This window comes from Colias philodice, chromosome 29 (assembly GCF_061535455.1).
Source record: "Colias philodice isolate Cphi_HAF_F1 chromosome 29, ilColPhil1 Martin Lab GWU primary, whole genome shotgun sequence".
NCBI classification, from domain to species: Eukaryota; Metazoa; Arthropoda; class Insecta; order Lepidoptera; family Pieridae; genus Colias; species Colias philodice.
The window spans coordinates 3,945,735-3,968,744 of NC_143114.1; the positions used below are offsets into that span (position 1 = coordinate 3,945,735).

Below are 23,010 nucleotides of genomic sequence, written 5' to 3' on the forward strand. Positions count from 1 at the left end.
AAAAAATCCACCGCCCCGTCTAATTCTATTTTTGCAACAAAAAAACTACTAAGCTATTGGGAGGTCGATCAAATTTTAGTAGAAAAATAAATTTTGCGTGTAATAACCCAGAGTTTGACAGTTGGCGAAAAAATGTCGGCGAAACTGCGCACTAAGAAAGTCTTTCAGGTAATTTATTAAAAAATATTATTTTTTGCCTATGTTGCGTAGATTTTTTATTTGTTTTTTGTGAATTTAGTCTACTAACGTTCAAATAATACGATTTCATAGCTTTTGCTTACGTTATTCTTAATAATTATCGAGTTTTTCACTTGTCCGCCACACCGGACTTCGTCGAAACACCTGTATTTATTGTGTCTTACAGCTTGTCCGTCACGGCGGACCTTGTCGAAATATGGTATGAAAGGTAAAAGATTTGAGTTGTCGGTATTACCAAAACATTACATCTAATCTTAGTACCTATCAACTTGTTAGATACTTCTTATCTACCTAACCTTTACATACGACTTCCCGACGCCTTTGAGTCCAAATATAGAGCAAGTTTTCCCGAACCAGTCGCAGGAACTCAATTTTGCAAACTTACCTTCTATATCGTCTTTACCCTCGTTGCCAACACATGTGTATTGAAAAAGAAGACTCAGAGAACTATCAGTTGTGACAAAAAAGAGACCCAAGCAAATTCAAAAGCTTTCCCTCTCTTACAAATGGAAACAGAGTACCTTTTTGTATAGAGCCCAGATAGAAGATACTGCAGTAGTTGAAGATCCTCCCGTAGTACGTTCACCTTTAGATTACTTTTTTTCACAGTTTCTTTGTACTTTTATAAAAAATAAAGGCTCTTTTACTATTATATTCTTTTACTTTATACTATGCAACTTCTTTCACGTATTCGATTAAGTCCGCTAGGACGGACAAGTCATTTTTACTAAGATTCGATAATGTCCGGTGTGGCGGACATCGCTTATCTCCTTAAGGGTGGGGGGTAGATTTTTTTTTTCTTTTTTTGGAGGTTTAGAAAAACCATGGAAACTAGGTTATACAATAAAATTTTAATAAGTTTACTATCACCTTCTCCGTCGAAATAAGGGTTAAACTATGTTTCTCTTCCCAAGTTACTTAAATGGCATAATTTTTATAGTGTCCATCTAGATATTGTCAAACAACATATTATATATGCGTCATTTGATTATTAATTTCCAATAGTTAACGTGTATTTGATTTTTCTAACACTTCATAGATGGCGCTGTTTCAAATTTTTCTTTATACTGCTAAGATTCATTTAACTGTTTCTCTGCCCAAATTACGTAAATGACATAGTTTTTATTTTGTAAAGCTAGATAATAGCATGGCTTACTCGAAACCAACATTTAAACATGAGTCTTTAGATTGTACGCTGTCGTAGTACACGGAATATGTAAGAAAAATAAAGGCTCACAGCTCCTCCCCCGAAGGTGATATCATGATAATATGTTTAAACTATCCTCACCCGACCTCTTAGGAATATTCATGCAAAATTTGAAGTAAATCTATGCAGTACTTTTCGAGATTAGCTCGGTCAAACATACAGACAAACAGACAAACAGACAAACAGACAAACAGACAAACAGACAAAAATTCTAAAAACTATATTTTTGGCTTCTATATCGATTATAGATCATGGATTATGTATTCTTTTAAAAAAATATTCAATGTACAGTTTTGACTTTCCTACGATTTTATTATATGTATAGATATCACATGAAAATAAAAAATACTTAATAAAAAATCAACAATCTATAATATTTTATATAGATAATTTAAAATTAAATTATCTATATAAAATATCAATAAAAAAATGTCTATGGTTAATAGCAACCTACAAAAATATTTTATAATTATCTACTGTGATGGGCTGTGATATTTTTGAAAGCAGGGTGCAGCACACAAATTTACATTACATATCTTGCACATATATCGAGTCATCTTGCGTCTTTTTTCCTTTGTGCATGATTTACATCTTAGGTATTTTCCCATGATTGTGGGCATATGGTCTTTTGAATTACCTGGTAATATACGCAAGGGATTTCTCGCGCTTTCCCTATTGCTAATGGGTCTTTCTAAAACATTGCTATTGTGATAACGTTCTATTATTTGCCGAGTTACGGACAACTGAAAGTCGGCAAATTTTAAATTTGGAGTACCGTGTATCTTTTTAAAACAATAATATGCATTTAAAAGGTGCATGTCGAATATATGGAAAAATAGTTTTTTGTACCATTTTATGGTTTTGCTTATGCACTGTAGGGATGATAGCAACATATCTGCAGTGTCAACACTTCCCATATTCTTCGAATAATCTAAAACGGCTTTAGGCTTGATTACTGGCAATCCGGGATTGCCAATCCCGTACTTCTACTGGTTCTTGCCGATGGTTCCATGTCATTATCATGTATAGTTGATAACATGTATATATATTTTTTGTCCTTCCATTTACAAGCCATAAGAGGACCAGAAAACTGGGTTTCCATTTCATGTAAATTTAGTATTCTACCTAAATTAGGCATACCTTTTCTATTTTTACGGTGCCGCAAGCATAAATTTGATTATCATATAAATATTTAAATAATAAGGGGCTTGTGTACCAATTGTCCACATACAAATGACGATTTGAGCCAAAAAAATCTTTCATTAAAGTGGAAACAACAGCTCCTCCAACGCCTAAATTCGCTGGATCATTTATGTCTGTACTTGCACCGCAATAAACTATAAAATCTATAATCACTCCGGAATCTACATCACATAAAACGAACAATTTAATTGCAAATCGATTTCTTTTTTTTGGCAAATATTGTTTTATTGATAAGCGACCCTTGAATGGCACAATGTTTTCATCAATGCATACATTTCTATGCGGTGTAATAACATTTCTAAATTTTTCCCTCGCGTGAGTTATACGTGATTTTATTTTCGACAAAACAGAATTTTCTTCATTTGGTCGGGAAAAATGTAACATGCCAAGAATCATACAAAATCTATTTCTTGACATTAATTTTGAAAATATAGGAGAACTCAATAATATATCTGTAGACCAGTGTTCTTCTATAGATAAATGGCGGTTTCTGGTCATCAGCATCATAATTACAAAAAATATGTACATTTCTGGGACAGTTACATCATGCCATGCATGTAGTCGTGAATGCATTCGCAAATCAACATTTAAAATAAAATAATTGTGGAATTTGTTTGTCATTTCAACAATAAATGACACGAAATCAGAGTCCATAAAATTCTGTAACATATCTAACTCCGTAACAATTTCAGCTGGGGTGAAATGTATACCACAGGTAAACTCGTCAAAAGTAGCAACTTCGGGTGTACGTCTTTCAGCAGTCCACTCAAAAATTGACGCTGTCTCATAATTTCTGTTATGACGAACTTGTCCAGAAGTTGAGGGCGTATCTTCAGGCAATTCTTGTTGCTCAGCAATCGTCGGCTGTAAAATAATAAATGTTTTTTTATTTAACTTTAAACTTAAAAGAAATAAAAAATCGATTAAAAACACCCTGCGTAAAAAATACTAATTTTGTAAACTGGTAATACTGTAACAAAAGTGGCAAGAGATTGTTGATTGTTGACGATTGTTGTTAAAATATAAGTTTATTTCAACGTAATACACCACAGACAATTCAACTAAAATGGATTCATGAAGCCTCCGCCAGCCATATTTTCAGTTGTAATAAATATTATATACTTAGTCGAAGGTCATCTGTTTGACCCAAATATATTAAGTTACCTACTGACTACAATACAACAAGTAAGTATAATCTTGACTATTAGCATGTATTAATTGACTATTAATATTTAACAATTATTATATTACTAGCTATCCGCTATATATCCGCTATACTAACAAGAATAATCACGAAAATAGTACCCGTAATAAATTCATAATTACGGTACCTTCGTACTTATCTCATCAATTTATCTGATTTCAGGTGTAAAAAATGTCTGCCAAACGACCGGGATCCCCGTCCATACTGAGTGGATTTTTAAAGATGCGGTGTGTAGAAAAATCCGGAGACACTAAAAAAGAAGCTGCTACACAAACGTTCGGAAATCATTTACAAATTAAATAAGTCAGATACAGCATATATTATTATAAACATAACGTATTATAAACATAACAAAACATTAATCAAGTAACACTCTCTAGAGAACTCGCCTGTATAATTATTAATCCTTACAAAACTTATCAACTAACTTATCTAATATATTAACAACTCTTAATGCTATAAATTGCCACTGCCTTTGAGTCTCGGAATTTTGGAGAATTTCGGAGTCTCTAATTCGAATTTCTGAGTCTCTGATTCTATTTTGCTCTCTCCGCATGCTCATGTAGTCGTTATGCTGCTCTATTTTAAACTTTCTCCAAAACTCCTCTGCTCGGAGAAAGTTTTCCGCAGCCTGGTCTGTATGTGTCAGCCTGCTACGCCTTCGAGGTGATCCTCGAGGGCGTGTCAGTCTGGCACGACGAGGTGTCGTCTGTCCTGACCGTGTGGGTTCTGTGTGGGGCCGAACTACATGAGCATGGGAGGTAGGCCTAGTAGGAGTATGCAAGCCAGTTTCTGTAAAAAAATATTTCATATATAACAAAATAGTTCATACATAATTATGACATACATTGATAGATAAATGGGTTCTATCTTACCTTCAAATTGTGTTTCAGCTCTTGTCTGAGCTTCTATTGATGGCCCAGGTATAGGTTCATACCATGGTTGAGATGCTGGAATATAAATGAAAACTGTAACTTTGTACCATGTTAAATGTAGTATCATCTCAAATTAAGCTATGTCTTACGTTGAATTTCTTCCTCTGTAAATATATTTGGCGGAGAAGATATAGCCCTCGACACTTGTGGTGGCACTGGTGAAGCACTTTGAGGTGACGCTAGCCCATGTTGAGATACTGTGACAGAAACCTAATAGTTAATCATCATGAATATTTCAGGTGCATAGAGCTAACAATGTAGTATACAGGTAATCATACATATTACATTCTTGACTTACATTCAACGGATTGACTTGGTTGTTGAGTTACTACGCTAGGGTCATTTCCCACACTCAGATTAGGCTGCATGTCAATCACCTGAGAAAGGATACTTTATTAAAAAACAGTACATTTATGAAAAACATGGAAGGTATTATTTTGTTGGGTGTAATATTATATAGTTTTTGCCTGTGATAATCCAGCCTCTTCCACTTGCAAACCCGTAGCTACTTGTACCCCAATCAGATTTAGAACTCTCTGTTCTAAATCTGTCAATTTAGCAAATACAGCAGGGCCACCACCAGTTCCACTTGCTGCTCTATGCAAACGAGCAGCCTTCTTTTTGGTATTATTCTTGAAATTGCTCCAAACCTTTAATCATGTAAGAAAACATTTCAATATAAGCAACACCTCAAACAGTAACCATGTTTTAAGAAATAGGAAAGCTTAAAAACACTTGACATACCTTCTTCCATTTGTCAGAAGTTTTAGAATCTCCACTGCCATCGCTATTTAAAAGCTGAGTCAATTCCTCCCAACGCGTCAAAGTGGAAATCCTACCTCTTGCATTGGAGGATGGTTTGCTTAAGTCACCATGTCTTAAATAAAACAAGTTACATTTGTGGTTAATTGGGTGGATCTTATGTTCATTATATTTATAAGAATACCGCAGATAAATTGCACTTACTGTTCCATAAACGTCACCATCAAATCAAATTGAGCCGAACTTGTCTTCATTTTTAACTTAAAAGAATATTTTAATTCAAAAACACGAACGCCAAGAGCATCAAACAATATATTTTTTAAATATATAGCTTACGAGAGCAAAATAAACGACCAAACGCAAACAAAAACGTCACAAAAAACCACCACGATAGATACACTTGCTTCCTTATGTCCACCATATTAAAATGCATTTTTTAAAATGGTTGGTTAGTAAACGTATAGCCAACTTAAGAAAAAAAACGTTCACTATTTACGGTGAGCAAACGCCGATTGAGTAGATAGGGTCGAATGTCACTGGCACTCGCTCGTACTCGATAGTCATCGCGATTGGAGTTTATTCGATAAACGCGATGTTGAAGTTACTCGCTTGTTTTTGTTACACTCGCACTAGGCACACAGTTCCGTGTAGCTAAACTAACTCACTACTGTATATAATCAAATATCCTTCAATAATTTCTTGAGAAAACGTACTTTGCCTGCTAGCATTTCGTGACAATAAGTACCGGTGTAAAAACTGTTGCGCACATATTTGTTCATAAATGATCTGTATTGCACCCTCAAAATACTACCCTAAAGTTCAACCGGTTTAATTACTGTCCATTGTGACTCAGAAAACTTAATTGTAAAATTTAGTATGTTATCTTTACAGGCATGATTCATTTTGAAAATAAGGAATAAAATCATCTCACACTTGCTCATGTGTTTCATTAAAATTTTCTTCGCTATCATTGTCATGACTTACTTAGTTCAATATACTCATTACACTTTGTTAAATTGATTTGACCACGAAAGTTTTTATAATTATCAAGAATTTTGTCTCTATTATGGTGAACATATAAGTATAAACTAATAGGTTTCATACGATATTGTTTATTCTGATTCAACCAATTGCCCATCACTTTTAAATATTTCAAAATTTTTAAGAGCATCAAAAATTTCAAAATAGGATACAGAAGCCCAAAGCGCTATTTTCACACTATTTTATTTTCGCAAGTAACAATATATTTAAAACTATAATGATAGCAAACCTGAAATTGCAAATTTAATTGTTTTTAATCAATGTTCAAGCAGTCACAGGGCCAAATTTGGAATTTTATGATTTAGTAGCCCGGTGGCCTGGCAGTCCACATGATAGTTTTATCTACAACAGCAGTGCTGTCAAGCAAAGACTAAATACTGGTGTATTAAAAGGGATTATTTTAAGGGACAGCGGGTATGCAGTTAGCAATGTGCTACTGACTCCATTTTTATCACCCAATTCAACTCCCCAAGAAAATTATAACAAATCCAAATTAAAACCAGAAATACTGTGGAAAGATATGTCGGTATTTGGAAGAGATTTCCTTGTCTTCAAGTGGGAATGGCTATCAAGGTGGATACAGTTGCAGTATTAGTAGACGATTTGGTGCCAATGAACTGCGAAGACATTCATATTCAAAATGATGATGTTGTACCAATTAGTGAAAACTCTAACAGCAATGGCTTTATGGTGCGACAATCTTTGGTTGATAGGTTTTTCTCTTAATATTAGTTTTTTAATAAATAAAAATCCATAAAATAAACAATAATACTTTTATTTTAATTATTGTAGAGACTAATCAAATTAATCAGTTATAACTTGTTTTGCCACTAATTTCTTTACTTCCTCTAATTCTATTTTGGCTTTTTCGAACAAACATTTGTTGGTCTCTTCTTGTAAAATCGCTGCCCTTTTTTTATTTGTTTAGCTTCCAACTGCAAAGAAATGGTATATAAGTTAATCTGGCTATAAATTAAAAAAGATTGTTGGTATCCATAGTTAAGTACCTGTGTTTTTAATATTTGTATTTCAATTTTTTTCTTATTTTCCAAGTTTCGCAGCCTCATTACAGCCTCTTTCCGAATGTAATCCATAGGCCTACGCACTTGTTAAGTTGCGGTTTTGATTCCTGTATCATTTTTCTTATCTCTTAAATCTGAAAGGTAGGTACATGACGATTCAGGCCGTACGTAATATTTATTTATTTATATACAACCATTCCTACCATTACAGTTACCCAATGCGATAGGGAGGTCAAATTTACAATACAATTTATAAATTAATACAAAAAAAAAATATAACATTAATTAAGATTATAATATACAACCGCTACAATTATGTTTGATACTCTAGTGACTAGTCAAATATTATAATGATTAATACATATTTTTAACAATGTCAAATTTAAAACATTTTCAATTAAAAGTTAAAAACTAAATTTAATACAAAAACGCAATATGTATTAATATAATATAACAGTATCACTACATTGATTTAAATACACTTTATATAGGTACAGTTTTAGCATGTTTTAGATAATGTCCAATAATTGAAAACATAACATTCCAAAATATATATATATTGGTGATGTATTCGGATGTGATAATTGAAGTCGTTGTGTTGGCTCTGAATACGATGAGTAAATCGGTGAAGGCCGTGCAGAGTATGTGGGTGTAGTATTTAAACGCTAAATAAATAAACCATCAATTTCATACATGATTTTTAAGCTTTCTGATTCAGATAGTTTTCGAAGCTTACAAGAATCTTGCCATACCGATCGAAATCGTCTTCTACCACTTGTGGTTTATTTAAAACTTTATGCAGCGAACTTTAGCTTCCTTCATAGTCTTGCCAGCTTTTTCTAGTTCCACTGGATTCTTTCGGCGCCGCGGTACAGTTGGCAATGGAGATAATGCCGTAGGTTCTGATTAATGATCATTTTCACCTAGATCATTACTGGCAATTCCACTCTCAGGCGTAGGTGGAGTCTGAAAATAACGATGTATTATATACATAAAATAACAATTAATATTTATTTTACAGATTCCGGAAAATCCACAGTCGTGGTTAGAAATAGCTTAAGGATTCAGAAAATTTCCAAGGTGTATAGGAGCAATAATTGCTCCTATACACCTAGCCAGAACAAGAGCATATGAATGATATGGTTGTTCTTGTTCTGGCCACCACAGCCATCACAGAACAGTCTCAATGTTGTTATTTCAGCAGGTATATCGAGTCCATTCAAGTAAGTGTACAGAGCGGAACCAATTTCCACTGACCCCCTACTGGCTTGAGTCTCATTCCAAGTAAAAAAAGTTGGTTTTTTAGACTTTAAGTCAACTATACAAAAATTGTAGAGACTGACTTGCCGGGAGTAAAAGGCATCCTGGATAGGAGTTCTCGGTAGAGGTTGGACCTGCTGTAGGTCAAAACAGAAGGATATACTCCCTTCTACTTCATCCTTCATGTACTGATAGAAAGCATTAGCCCGGAGTTTGTGAACCCTTTTTTCTACCATTAATATTTGTTTCTTGGCTGGATCACATTCGTTTTTTATTTTGTTAGACCAAAGGGTACAAACATTACAGGCATCAGAGGAAGGGCATGAGAAGCCAATATTAAAGTCTTTATAAAATATATCATAAAACATTGATCGTGATACCCTTAAATTGGCAGGAACAGAACTATTGTAATACCTCAACAATTTGGCACCATTCAACTCTGAACTTAAATAAATTCTTTTACTTTTTAATCTATTATAATGACTTTCCTTTGCTGGCAGTGCTTTAAGAAAATTTCTGAGGCTCTGTTTTTTTTCTTCACTTTTGGTAGATCTTCTGTCCCCTCCTCTGTTTTCTTGCGGAAGATCTCCTTTGTACGTGGATGTGTTGATAGTTTGCAATCGTTTGTTTGTTACTGAGAAAGTAACCTTGAAAAATTATTTACATACAGTTACCATTTTGTTCTTTTTTGATAACAAATGATAGGAGCAAGACATTTTTCTGTTTTTAAGCCCAATTCCTAAACCACCTCTTCTTCTCTGAGGTTCATATGATGTCATTAATCTCGTCAAATAAACATCTTGTTTGACTTTACTGTTTTGTGCAAAAAACAACTTTCGGTTTTTTATAACATTCCGAAGTGTTACCGAAGAACATTTGAATTTACTGGAGGTCTTGTGTTGACATGGCTGCTTAAAATTAATTCCAAGAGGATCCTTATCTGTGTACCTAAAACAGAAAATTACCAAAGTTGAAGACCATACTGTGATCCTTTGTACTAGAACATGAACAGTGCTCAGTGGCCTCATGGTAAAGAAAGTACTTACGTCTTCTTTTTATAAGTAGACCGATCTTTTCGTTGTTTCTTTCTCGGACCAGAATTCAACTGGCCTACAGTGTCCATTTTACAAAAAACACACGCTGAACGGATGTAATTGTCTATTTTATAATCTTTTTCTAAAAAAATACAGAATAGTCAACGCGTTTGGCAGAAATCACAGGAGAAATTGACATGTGAAGTGACTGACGAATGACGAAATAGAAAAAAATAAATTGTTTTTAATCATACATTTTGTAGCTCTGGATACAAGCTCTTTTAACCGTCTTTGACATAACAAATCGATTTTAAAATAATCGTAGTCGAAACGAAACGAAAATATCTCCTTTTGTACCGATAATTTTGGTCTAGTCGACATTTTATATGAAATATATCTCTTTTTGTTCAAAACATTTATTTCTAAAAATATCGTTCGGAATTATCTCCCTTTGATTGAAACTTGAAATTTGAACGTCGTTTTTGTATTGGAAATATAGCTTTTTGAAGCAAAATGTGTGCACAAGTTGGTGTATTCGAACATAGAGAACAATAAAAAAAATAAAAAAAAATAAAAATGTAAAGTGGATTTATCTCCTTTTGAACAGAAGCTCCTCAATTGATGGCAAACACATCGTAATGCAATCTCCTGCACATAGGGGTTCGGAATACTACAACTATAAAAAGAGTTTCAGCATAGTACTTCTGGCTCTGGTCGATAATAATTACAATTTTATTTTTGCTGAAATTGGAAGCCAGGGAAGAATTAGTGATGGTGGTGTGTTTCGTAATAGTCAACTATGGCAAAGAATTTGTTCAAATAATCTAAATTTTCCGATGCCAAGACCACTACCACGGGGTACAACAGACGTTCCGTATGTTTTTTTGGGAGATGAAGCATTTGCATTGACAACTCATGTGTTTTTCTAAGTTTTCAATTTTTGTTTCAAGCATTTGCGTGACGCAACGGTATTCTTTATATTCCTGTTCCAAAACGCCTATTTTATTATGTACTAGCTTTCCGCCCGCGGCTTCGCCCGCGTTTTCAAAGAAAAACCCGTTCCCGTAGGATTTCCGGGATAAAACCTATCCTATGTCCTTTCTCGGGGGTCAAAATATCTCTATACCAAATTTCATGCAAATTGGTTCAGTAGTTAAGGCGTGATTGAGTAACAGACAGACAGACAGACAGAGTTACTTTCGCATTTATAATATTAGTATGGATTTCATCATATTTTTCAGAGAAGAACTCAACAGATTGTTTAAGTTTAGCTAAATTTGTGGTCAAATAATCGACGCTGGCTTGTATAAGTGACAGCTTTTTGTCCTGTTGCGATTTGAAACTATTCATTAAATCAGAGATTTCCGATTTCAGATTTCTAAACATTTCAGTCATGTCGCGCCGCAGCGTACCAAGATCGTCGATTTTGTTGTCGATTTTGCTCCCACGGATGTAAGATCTGTTTTGACCCTGAACCATATTGTGGATGTTTTCAAAAGAAGTGTCAAATCTTCGCTCATCCGACTACTTTGCCAGAAGTAATCTTTTCTATGGTTTCCGAATGCGTGATAAATTGAGTTGGTGATATCTGTGTAAACGTACGATCTTTGTGTTTAAATCGAAATCTGCAGACTTATGTTTTTTTATTGCACAACAAATGACTTTCCGTACATATCATGCAAGAAATGTACAGGCGATCCTCACACTGCCCCGCATCATGCTGCATGTTGCGTGACTGCGTGTTTAACGTTACTTGTAAGTATCTCCGTTTGTATAGAAAACACGCACAGTCCAACACACTGAAAATGCAACCACGCGCGTTCATGCGGGTCACGCGCATACACGCGGAGAAACATGCATCCCCGCGCGTAGATCCGGGGCGAGACGCAAGGTATGGCACACCGAATCCCGCAGTGCCACGCGTGATTTTGAATGGGCGTGACGTATGTGTTAGAAAATGGATCTCGATATCGATCGATTTATTAACAAATGACCCATTTAAAGATCTTGTTTGTAAATAAGGATGTACCCAGTATCTTCTATAGGCACGATTTCTTTTAATTTGACCGTACAAAAACCAAACAGTTAGTATAATGGCAGCGTCCTGAATGAGTTCCACACTATTAACCATTTTTATCAAAACTATCGTGATGCTCACACCACAGAGAACGGCGAATAAATGATTAATGAGAGCCGCCGCGCCGTGCGTGAATCTACAAATGCACCTACGCGCGTGAGTGCGCAAAAAACCCGCACGATGATGCAGATCTGCACTCCCGCAAGAACGCGCGTAGGTGCTTCGACATGCAACATGCAGCGTGATGCGGGGCAGTGTGAGGATCGCCTAAGCCTGATATAATAATGTCTGTATACGCTTTCACACTTGAACCACAAAAAATCGATTTAATGAAATTTGGACCAATACCATAGGATCATGAACTAAGCAGTATAAATCACAAGACGCTGCTAGTACCTATATTTTTTATAACATTCATTAGAACAGCCACATAAAAATAGTTGTAAAAATAATTCTTTTTGCAGTTCATTTGAACATAATACATGTAGATGCAACATATGGCGGAGCGACTCACGACAGCCTTATTTTTAATAATTGCATCATTCGGGACCACCTCGAACAATTAGTACAAACAGGCGAATCTGTGTACTTGTTAGGTACTGTATACCTCTTAGCTAATTTATAAAGACGAATCTTTGTTTGTTTGTAAATATTGAACTCACAAACTACTGGATTAAATCCTTCAAAAATTCTTTCATCATTCAAAAAACTACTTTATTTCTACATGATAACCAGTTCGGTTTTCGAGCCGGACTAGGCACTGAAAATGCTGTCCTGTGCTTAAAACATGTCATCAGGTACTATACATCAAAGCAAACCCCAATCTATGCCTGCTTTCTGGACCTGTCCAAGGCATTTGACCGGGTGTCATATGAGGTCTTATGGAGGAAGCTTAGAGATTACCACTTGTCTCCTGAATTGATCAGGATTTTACAGTTTTGGTATGGTAACCAGGCCAATACAGTTCGTTGGGCTGGTGTTCATTCGGACACATTTAAACTTGAATGTGGGGTAAGACAAGGAGGGTTGACTTCTCCAACACTCTTTAACTTGTACATTAATGCACTTATTGTTGAACTTAGCAACACTCATATTGGGTGTCATATTGATGACACTTGTGTCAATAATATTAGCTATGCAGATGATATGGTCTTATTGAGCGCGTCAGCATGTGGGCTCCGTAAGTTGATTACTATATGTGAAAGGTATGCCGATGGTCATGGCTTGCTCTATAACGCATGTAAAAGTGAGGTTATGGTTTTCGAGGCAGGCCGGAAATCACCCCGGTCAATGCCTCCAATCACCCTGAATGGGCTTGTTTTAAAAAGAGTCAATGAATATAAATATCTAGGCCATATACTGACATCCGATTTGAAGGATAATGCTGACATAGAGAGGGAGCGTAGAGCATTGTCGGTCCGTGCGAACATGGTGGCCAGGAGGTTTGCTCGTTGTTCCACTGAAGTGAAATTAACACTATTCAGAGCATATTGCTCTAATTTCTACACGTGCAGCCTCTGGTATAACTATGGTCGTCGGGCATACAATGCTCTGCGTATTCAATATAACAACGCATTCAGAGCGCTGATGGGGCTGCCTAGCCACTGTAGCGCATCAGGGATGTTTGCTGAAGCTCGGGTAGATTGCTTTTATAGTATAATACGGAAGAGATGTACATCTCTGGTGCGCCGGGTGCGGGGCAGTACCAACACTGCTCTAAAAATGATCGCAGACAGATATGATTGTGTGTACTTGCACCATTGCGAGCAAGTACACACATCCTATATCAATAAAAATAAAATGACATTATATAAATGGTAAATTGTAAAATGATAATATTTAAATAATTAATGTAATGTACTAACATAGTAATTAAGAAATTACTAACAAGTGGACCTATGATGTCTTATCAATAAATAAATTATTATTATTATTATTATTTCTGAGTAATTTAGGCTTTATTACCGAAGTTCACGGAATTCATAAAAATTGGAGAGCAGGCGAAATAATTGAAAACTCCTAGTTTCATTAATAAAAATATAATTGTTGATAACAAAACATTTTATTTTTTAACAATATTCATTGTTACAGGTGATTCTGGGTATCTGCAGCGTCAGTACCTAATGGTGCCAGTTCCAAATGCAGACGAGGGAACACCAGAACATCACTATAACCAAGAAACACCGTAGAAAGAACAATAGGGGTCCTTAAAGCCAGATTTAGATGTCTATTAGCACATAGAGTCCTACATTATGACCCCGACACGGTTTCGAAGATTGTAATAGCATGTTGCGTGCTTCACAATATTTGTAATCGTGCCGGCCTGCCAGCTCCAGCCGTACTCAATTCAGAGCTAGAGGTTGAGGCTGGTTTACATAGGACCAGACAAAGTGTAGCTTCAAATGAGGATGTACCCAATGAAACATACTTGGTCAGCTATGTAGACAAAGATTGATAAATGAATTATGGAGGGCAAGGAACACGCGGTAATTATAATTAATTCAATGAAAAATCTATGCAAATTATTTATTCCGGAAAATTATATTCATAGGTGTTAGTAACTCAATTAGGGCTTATAAACTAATGTTAGTAAATTAAGAAACTATAAGTAAAACCACAGATAATTTTTTACTATTAAAATAAGTTAAGAACTAATAAATGTATTTAAGTATAAAAGTATTTTATTTTTTTAAATTTTCGGCTAATAATTTAAGACCTTCCCCGACGGCAATCAGGCCCTCTGCTGTCATTCTGTTGGTCTCCCTTTGTGAGTTGACCATCACCTCCTGTAACTCACAGTAGCGACGGTCAATCTCAATCCGTTGCTCTTCCAAGCTAAGAAACCTTTCGGTAAAGGTTGTTAATTGAGATTGCCGCCTTTGTGATGGAGGTGATCGTCTTCTTTGCCGTTGTTGTGGACGACTCGATGACCCTGAAACGTAAAAATAAATATTAATTTATTATTATTCTGATGTTATTATTATTTCCTTAATTCATTATCAAGTATTATTTAGTTTTATTTGTATGTATTTCCTAATTTTTATTGTTGATTATAAATATGTATTGTAAATCAATTCATAAATCTCATAATTACTTGTAGTACGACATGGTGATGGACCCGCGACGTTCAATCGACGTCGAGCAGGAAAGTTGCCTGAGCCAGAGGGGGTAACTGCTTGCAGAGGGCTCGTTACCTCCGCTCTCGGTGGTGTATGAGCAGGGGAAGGTCCGGCCTCTGGTTCAATGTTGGATACCTGAATATCAATATTTTGATTGTTACTATGTTTTGTCAAACTTTGTGTGTGCAATAAAGAGTATATAAATAAATAATAAATAAATAAAGAGATTGTTTTAGAAATTTTGTCAAATAAGTACATACTATACTATGCGGACTACACAGGGTCTTGCTGATGAATATGATGTCCCTGGGATACAGTCAACATATTGCTGAATTGGTTAAGGTCTCTGAAAAAAAAACATAGTATTTCAAATACTGGAATCAATAAAAAAGTACCATTTTCATAATACCTTATTAATATATACCTCAGTATCTGCCATACTAACATTTTCCGTATTTATAGCAGTCTCATCCAAGACTTGGTATTCCTAGAACAATATAAGAAACATTTACTAATAAGTTGTTTATTATTAAGTAATATTTTATGAATACACTAGGTATTTACTTACAATAGTTGTGGTTTCATTTATCATAGATGAAGTCGGCAATGTTGGGCTTTCGTTGGCATCAGTAAGGACGGGGATTTCCTAAAAAAGAACATGACATTGAATAATTATATTTTACATACATACATGTATCGGATCAACAAAATCGATAACAATAGCTTACTTCAAATGGATTAATTTCCAAATGCCTATCACCAATTGCATAACCGCCCATTAATGTGAGTATTTTCTCCTCCACCTCTGAAAGCTCCACCACCGATTCACATCCACCACCAGTCTTATTGCGTGCCCGGTATCTTAGGGCACCTTTTTTCTTCACGGCACTCTTTTTGTCAGACCAATACTAAAGCAAAATTAAAAGTTTATTAAAATGTAAGCCAGATACCTACACGGTATAAGATGAATAGTTTTCTATATGCCTATTGCCTTCCTTTGTCCACTGTTTCCATGTTTTAGTGTAGCCTCCCAAGCTATTTAATTTGATAGTCAACTCCTCCCATGTTTTTCTAGCTTCGTCTCTAGGACTTTTGAAAAACCCTTGGCTAAGCTAGGATGTTTGCTAAGATAGTCGACTAGATACTCTACTTGGGCACGGGAGGGATGAGACGACCTTTCCGAGGAGCTACAATGTTTAAGATTTTAAGTTAAATATGTCAATAAGCTTGTTGTATAAGATAATATTTTAGTTAAATACAAGAATCACATTACTCACCTCATAGTTGTTATTTTTGCAGTTTTCTCCTTTAAATAATTTATGCAACACGTTTAACACCAATTACACAACAACTTAATAAAGCCAAACTCAAACATTAACTAAAACTCCAACAAAACTTTTAGAAAGAATGCAACACGAAACACTTTAAAATTAGGTACAAAAAACCACTTGAGAAATAAACAAACTTCATACGAATCACAGACAATCTATATCTCGTAATAACTTCGTGGTTAGAATGTGGTATTTTTGTCACATATAGCCCTCAGTTCAAGGCTTCTTTTGGTACTAAACAGAGCTTCTACTAACACCTGCATATAATATAAAAAAATAAAAACGACAATCAGTAAAAATTACAATACTTTCGCCTCTATCGACAATATCGAAAATTTCAAAAAGGGATAATTTGCGCCTGTAATCACTACATATATTAGCAACATAATAAATTATCTAGTGTATCTATTTTTTTTTATACGAATTTATTTAGCTCAGTCGGCCGCAAAAATTCCAATTTTTTAAATATTTTTTTAAAAACCGTGTTTTTGAAATAAAACTCTGGGTGTTCTACTCGTGCATTTAAAAAGAGAAGCTCCTTAGATATTTCCAATAAAACAAGAATGAAACTTTTTAGGGCCTAAAAACATAGTGCCACGGTACAATACTTAAGTCTTATTATGTCTTCAAAATGTTTTAAATTGCCGCATTTTAAAGACAATAACAATGTCGATAAATTCAAATCTATAAGATCCCTTCACTCGGCAAGTGAGTTTCGAAGTGAGACTCACTTCGCTTCGCCTCTGCCGAGCGGATGTTTACAGAATGCGAAACCAAAAACTCGAACGTTCGAAAGTGAAGTGAGTCGACTCACTCAGGTGAGATGCGAGTTCGGGCGCGTTTTTTACAGAATAGCCTACCAGGACTAGTTACAGCAGGGAAGTAAAACGCAGAGCTGGTATTAAAAGTGCAACTTCGCGTAAGAGTCCATACGTATATTTCGAACAACTTCATTTTCTTCGGCCTACCGTGGAAATTAATGAAACTCAATATAGCATGGATGAAATACGCACTGCGGAAACCAACGCCGGCGGTAATCTGGTACTCAAGGTGATCGACCTGTTACCAAAAAAAAGAAGACAAGTGACGACGATAATTTGGTGCAGGTATCAAGGGAAAGTATTGTAATGAGAGAAAAGCGTGTAAAACAGCAAGTCTGATTCAGATAGACTGTTTATACTTTCGCTTTTAGATGATTTTAAATCCATCCCGTAAGCTTTCTACAAAAATGGAGCTAATTGAAGTTATAAAAAGAGTAAAGAAATGGAAACTCACGATTCCGAATTTAGTCCGTTTCGCCAACGTTATGTTGATTATGAACCAGGGAGATCATATAGACCACAAACATCGTTCAGTAGACAATATCGCCAAGGTCAAGGCTACTCGACTGAATATGGACCGGAAACCACAAGCAGTGGGCAGAATCGCTATGGATACTCGACACACTCGAATTATAGACCAAAAGTCTCGACCTCTGAAGGTTGCCATGGGTATTCTACGGCTGCTCCAGACAGGCAAGACAATACTGTTTATACTGATGCGTTATCACCAGGGCCCGGATAAATATGTATTAAAATTTTCGAAATATGTACATATAAAATGGACTGAAAATACTGAAATATGAAAAAAATATGTACAGTTAAAAGCAACAATATTATATATATAAAAAAAATACAATTTTACTCATCTTCCGTTTTACTTACATCTGAATAACAATAAACATGACATGTTTCTTTAAAGGAGATTGCCCAAGTTACTATGGCACTTGGTATCGCAATCAAACTTATTGTGTCAAGATGAAATATAGCTCAATTTAAAGCTTGATGTTAGTACTTTTAGATATGATTAAAGTTTTTATGTAAATAAGCCGCAGTTCGCGACAATAAAAATAAAACAATAGTTTTATTCAACACTTCAAAAAACTACTTAATCGAGTTTAAACTAACGATGAACGTTAAGTTTAACATTTATTACATAGGTAATATTTTAATTTACAAGACAAATGTGAAAAGTAAATCGTAATTTAAACGTTATTTCAAAATAACATCGAACAATGCGTCGAACACATTCATTTGACATTTCAAATAGAAACTATGACATATGACGTTAGCAAGAGAGATAGATATAGGTATGTGTCAAAACAAAACTTTTACTTTTATTTCTATTTATTCGGTATAATTACAACTTAATAGTGATAAATATGATCATTATAAATACAAATAGGAATTAACAATATCACGAACACGTGACACAACTAGTATTTTACCGATTCCATACGTAGTCATACATGTTTCAAAAGAAAAACTTTTACTATTATTTCAATTTATCCGGTTTAATTAAGACTTAATATTGATACATATGATCATTAGAAATACAAATAGGAATTAACAATATAACGAATACGTGGCACAACTCAAATTTTACCGATACCACCCGTGGTCATTCTCCTTTCGAAATTATTTTTTTTTCTATTGGGAGGTAATATTGATTTGAATTGGCTAAATGATCTTTCAACATCACAGGATGTGATGGGAGCATATTTTAATTTTTATAGTTCTGCCAGTGAGCCTTCTGGTCTTCCACACAGCATACTATTATTTTTTTTAAATATGAAATTCTTTGTTTTTTTCTATAAGGTAACTAAATTTTTGCCTTACAACTTCAGCAGCTGGTCCTTCCGATTCAGAAATCTTCTTTTCTATATTTTCGATAATCTTCAAATTTTCGTTAAGTGAAGTGGAAGAATTCTCGAGCGCCATTATCTGGTGTGATAGAAAACAATAATTGCTTTTTATGTAGACCAAGTCATTGCGTAGGCCGTAGAGTCTCATCTTCGAAAAATTCTTTTGCGTTCGCAATGGCAGTGTTCTCGTTTTCCAATCCAAAAATAATAGTTTTGATTTGTTCGTAATATTCACTATAGTATTCAACTGCTCTTAGGCATGTTCCCCAACGAGTTAGCACTGGTTCTGGTGGCAAGGGAATGTCAGGATATATCTCTTTAAATTTTTAGATCCTACTGAGCTTTCAAAAAAATCTTCTTTACGTTTGATACTAAACTGTCAACCTTTTTAAACTGAAATCTTATACATTCAGCAAACCTATTTACACCATGAGCCAAGCACGTTCCGTGAATCATTTTTGGATATAAAACTTGAAGAGCGTGCAGCTTTTTCCATATAAGGAGCAACATCGGTAAATAACAAAAAAACTGGTTCATGTTTAACTTCATTAGGCCATAAAACACTCATAGCATCTTTAAAAACATTTAGGAAGTTCTTCACATGTCAATAAAAACATTTGCTGGTTTTTCCTTCATTTAGACATCCGATAATCACATTGCCAATGCACCGGCTTTGAGAATCTGTAGTTTCGTCAATAGCAACCCATATAGGGCCATCTTGAATATTTTTACGAATGGAAGCCAAAAAAAGTGTAGATTCATCCGGAATATGTTTGCCAGTGTACTTTTCTAAGAATTTTTTGAAAGTAGTATTATTTAACTTCCATAAGGGTAGGATCCAGAAGGGTTCACAAAATTCTTTTGAGAAAGTCGAACTTTGAGAGCTGCTTGCGATTGCATCAGAAAAAAAATTGTTGCTTAAAGGAGATTGCCCAAGTGACTATGGCACTTAGTATCGCAATCGAACTTATTGTGTCAAGATGAAATATAGCTCAATTTAAAGCTTGATGTTAGTACTTTTAGAAACGATTAAAGTTTTTATGTAAATAAGCCGCAGTTCGCGACAATAAAAATAAAAGAATAGTTTTATTCAACACTTTAAAAAATACTTTATCGAGTTCAAACTAACGACGAACGTTAAGTTTTACATTTATTACATAGGTAATATTTTAATTTACAAGACAAATGTGAAAAGTAAATCGTAATAAAGATTATTTCAAAATAAATAACGTCGAATAATGCGTCTAACACATGGAACTATATATACTACGTATGGAACCCACACTCCCTAAGAAAAAGTGAAGTCAAAAAATTTGAAGGTCAAATTTTTTGAATCTTATCGTTTCCCCTCCGTCTCTTTCTAGTTACGGTGAGTCATGGAAATACTATATATGTCTATATTTCCGTGGGGTGAGTATAAATGTAAAAAATTCAGGATATTAAGGAAAAAATAACGGATACATCAATTTTATTCGTATTAAAATTTTACTATAATACTAGATTTTGCCCGCGACTTCGTCCTCGTTGAAGTCATAAAACATAAAATCCCACTTATCCCATGGGGATTTCGGAATAGCCTTTCTAAGTGTACCTTTAGGATACTCTAGATATACAGAGTGTGCCCAATTTCATGTCTTTAGGTCCAGTGATTTTAGGCTGTGCGTTGTCTGTCAGTCACTAAGTAACGGGAGAGTTTTATATTTATTGATTGATTGATGGTTGATGATTTACGGCGGAAATAAATTACGTAATTGCATTTATTATTCTAATATAGTTACTGTAGAGTTTTTGCAAATAGATAAAAAATAGATGTTCAAGTATTTAACATTTAGACCGGGAGATACTGACACAAAATTTCGAGTCATTTGTAACAGGATGGCGGTTCTACAGGGGTCTTAGTACGCAATGACAAAAAGAAAAACGATGGTGTGAACGCTGGTACCGGCGGCTTAGTCGCGTGGGCGTTAGTCGAACTCGTCGGAAAAATAGCGAAGTCAAACGATTTGTAACACAAAAATTTTAGAATTTACCGATAGCCCATAAAAAAGAAGTAGGCGGTAGTGTCATGCCATACTTTTCCGGTGTGACTTACAGCCCGCCATACCGACGCGAATGTGTTGATTTAAAAAAAACAATTCAACCATTTGTACCAGGCTAACTTTTGCACAGGTAACCATCGTCGTGCAGCCATTTACGAAAATCGCCATGCCATACTTTTCGGACGATTCCAAATGGTCGCCATACCGCCGAAAATCTGCAAATTTTTTTTTTCGCCAAACCATTTGTAACACCCTAAATTTTTTTTTCAACAACTCCTGAATGATTATAAATAGAAGTGTGATAATGCCATACCTGTGGGAGGTGGCGAATGTGTATAAGATTTTTTTTTTATTGTATGATTTTATTCGTATTTTGAACGATTTGTAACAGTATGGCATTAATCTTTCCTATAAGTTTGAGGTTCAACAAATATAAATACAAAATTTCAAAGATCTAGGTGGTAGAAATCTTCACTTCTATAAATTAATAATAAATTTATTTATGAAGTATGGCAGCACTTTTTCCCCCTACTAGAAGTATGACAAATATAATAATGGTCACATTTTATCAAATACTCTCCAAAAATCCAAATGCAATACTGGTACAAAAAGTTTGGCGAAAAAAAAAATTTTTGCAGATTTTCGGCGGTATGGCGACCATTTGGAATCGTCCGAAAAGTATGGTATGGTGATTTTCGTAAATGGCTACACGACGATGGTTACCTGTGCAAAAGTTAGCCTGGTACAAATGGTTGAATTGTTTTTTTTTAAATCAACACATTAGCGTCGGTATGGCGGGCTGTAAGTCACACCGGAAAAGTATGGCATGACACTACCGCCTACTTCTTTTTTATGGGCTATCGGTAAATTCTAAAATTTTTGTGTTACAAATCGTTTGACTTTCGCTATTTTTACGACGAGTTCGACTAACGCCCACGCGACTAAGCCGCCGGTACCAGTGTTCACACCATCGTTTTTCTTTTTGTCATTGCGTACTAAGACCCCTGTAGAACCGCCATCCTGTTACAAATGACTCGAAATTTTGTGTCAGTATCTCCCGGCCTAATTGGAAAATTGTAATGTTCCTTTCAGCGTTTTTTCATGTTTGCGTTTTCCGCTATCTGTAATAAATTTTCAGAACACAGGACCGCTATAAATTATGACAACATTTTGCTGTATTATTTGGCGTTACGTCCAGTCATTTGAGGAATTAATGAAGTAAAATATCAATGTGTTTTTATAATATTTATTTATCATTACAATGCCAACTGCCTTTACAAATTTGCAAATTAATTGCTTCATTACACACATTATTTTATATTTTATAAAATAATGTGTGTAATGAAGTGTCAAACAAAACAAACAAATTATAAGATAATAACAATAAAAAGTAACGAAATCGGTTCACTGAAAATATTTTTATCATTCCATACCCTTAAGTATTTAAATAGTTTTAAGAGTTTTAAGCGCGTCACACACGGTGAAGATACTATAATATTTTATCTTCAGATACTGTTATATTTTATATTACAGTATCTTAACGCATCCGGTATCAGCGTTCGGACCATCATTTTTCTTTTTGTCATTACGTACTAAGACTCCTGTAGAACCGCCATCCTGTTACAAATGACCCACAAAATTTCGCGTCCGGTCCGCCTGGTCCGAACGCTGATACCGGATGCGTTAAGATACTGTAATATAAAATATAACAGTGTCTTAAGATAAAATATTATAGTATCTTCACCGTGTGTGACGCGCTTTAAGAGTTTACTTGAAATATGAGATCGTGGTCTAGCGCTTCCCTATACAATAAAAAACAAAATATATATATTCAGGGTGTAATCGTCAAGTGTGCACAGGTGATTATTCCGTAATATTTATAATGTCCTATAATA

General features: G+C 34.9%; 3 protein-coding genes and 2 long non-coding RNA genes across 5 annotated transcripts in view; 3 read left to right on the top strand and 2 right to left on the bottom strand.

The window, feature by feature from the left end:
• LOC149475886 (uncharacterized) overlaps positions 1-8,661 on the top strand; it is a 49,194-nt gene extending 40,533 nt beyond the window's left edge. Inside the window, exon 2 of the long non-coding RNA XR_016317953.1 lies at positions 8,594-8,661. This is a non-coding gene — a long non-coding RNA (uncharacterized LOC149475886). The remainder of the gene's footprint in view (positions 1-8,593) is intronic.
• LOC149475888 (uncharacterized) lies at positions 4,130-7,130 on the bottom strand. Its single transcript, XM_089712943.1, has 7 exons — positions 6,053-7,130; positions 5,714-5,997; positions 5,492-5,624; positions 5,046-5,124; positions 4,837-4,944; positions 4,688-4,762; positions 4,130-4,604 (listed from the first exon to the last, which is right to left on the bottom strand). The coding sequence occupies exons 2-7, from the start codon at positions 5,761-5,763 to the stop codon at positions 4,213-4,215; spliced, it is 837 nt and encodes a 278-aa protein (XP_089569069.1). The 5' UTR covers positions 5,764-5,997; positions 6,053-7,130; the 3' UTR covers positions 4,130-4,212.
• Positions 8,662-11,073: 2,412 nt separating the features above from the next.
• LOC149475889 (uncharacterized) lies at positions 11,074-15,314 on the top strand. Its single transcript, XR_016317963.1, has 3 exons — positions 11,074-11,464; positions 12,408-12,539; positions 14,035-15,314. It is a non-coding gene; the product is annotated as an uncharacterized LOC149475889 (long non-coding RNA).
• Positions 12,671-13,890, top strand: LOC149475890 (uncharacterized). Its single transcript, XM_089712978.1, has one exon. The coding sequence runs from the start codon at positions 13,090-13,092 to the stop codon at positions 13,762-13,764; it is 675 nt and encodes a 224-aa protein (XP_089569104.1). The 5' UTR covers positions 12,671-13,089; the 3' UTR covers positions 13,765-13,890.
• Positions 14,620-17,938, bottom strand: LOC149475891 (uncharacterized). Its single transcript, XM_089712966.1, has 6 exons — positions 16,340-17,938; positions 15,791-16,249; positions 15,631-15,708; positions 15,487-15,549; positions 15,038-15,197; positions 14,620-14,875 (listed from the first exon to the last, which is right to left on the bottom strand). Exons 2-6 carry the CDS (start codon positions 15,839-15,841, stop codon positions 14,625-14,627), a joined length of 603 nt encoding a protein of 200 aa, XP_089569092.1. The 5' UTR covers positions 15,842-16,249; positions 16,340-17,938; the 3' UTR covers positions 14,620-14,624.
• Positions 17,939-23,010: the final 5,072 nt, after the last annotated feature.

What these genes read in the sequence shown, in the direction of transcription:
- LOC149475888 (XM_089712943.1), bottom strand. Translation starts at nt 5,763, where the DNA reads ATGAAGACAAGTTCGGCTCAATTTGATTTGATGGTGACGTTTATGGAA. An exon ending in CTTCTGACAAATGGAAGAAG is followed by an intron (nt 5,125 to 5,491) that starts GTATGTCAAGTG and finishes ATCCTTTCTCAG; the next exon opens with GTGATTGACATGCAGCCTAA. An exon ending in AGCTGAAACACAATTTGAAG is followed by an intron (nt 4,605 to 4,687) that starts GTAAGATAGAAC and finishes ATTTTTTTACAG; the next exon opens with AAACTGGCTTGCATACTCCT.
- LOC149475890 (XM_089712978.1), top strand. Translation starts at nt 13,090, where the DNA reads ATGGTCTTATTGAGCGCGTCAGCATGTGGGCTCCGTAAGTTGATTACT.
- LOC149475891 (XM_089712966.1), bottom strand. Translation starts at nt 15,841, where the DNA reads ATGGGCGGTTATGCAATTGGTGATAGGCATTTGGAAATTAATCCATTT. An exon ending in TGGAAATTAATCCATTTGAA is followed by an intron (nt 15,709 to 15,790) that starts GTAAGCTATTGT and finishes GTTCTTTTTTAG; the next exon opens with GAAATCCCCGTCCTTACTGA. An exon ending in ATCACCATGTCGTACTACAA is followed by an intron (nt 14,876 to 15,037) that starts GTAATTATGAGA and finishes TTTACGTTTCAG; the next exon opens with GGTCATCGAGTCGTCCACAA.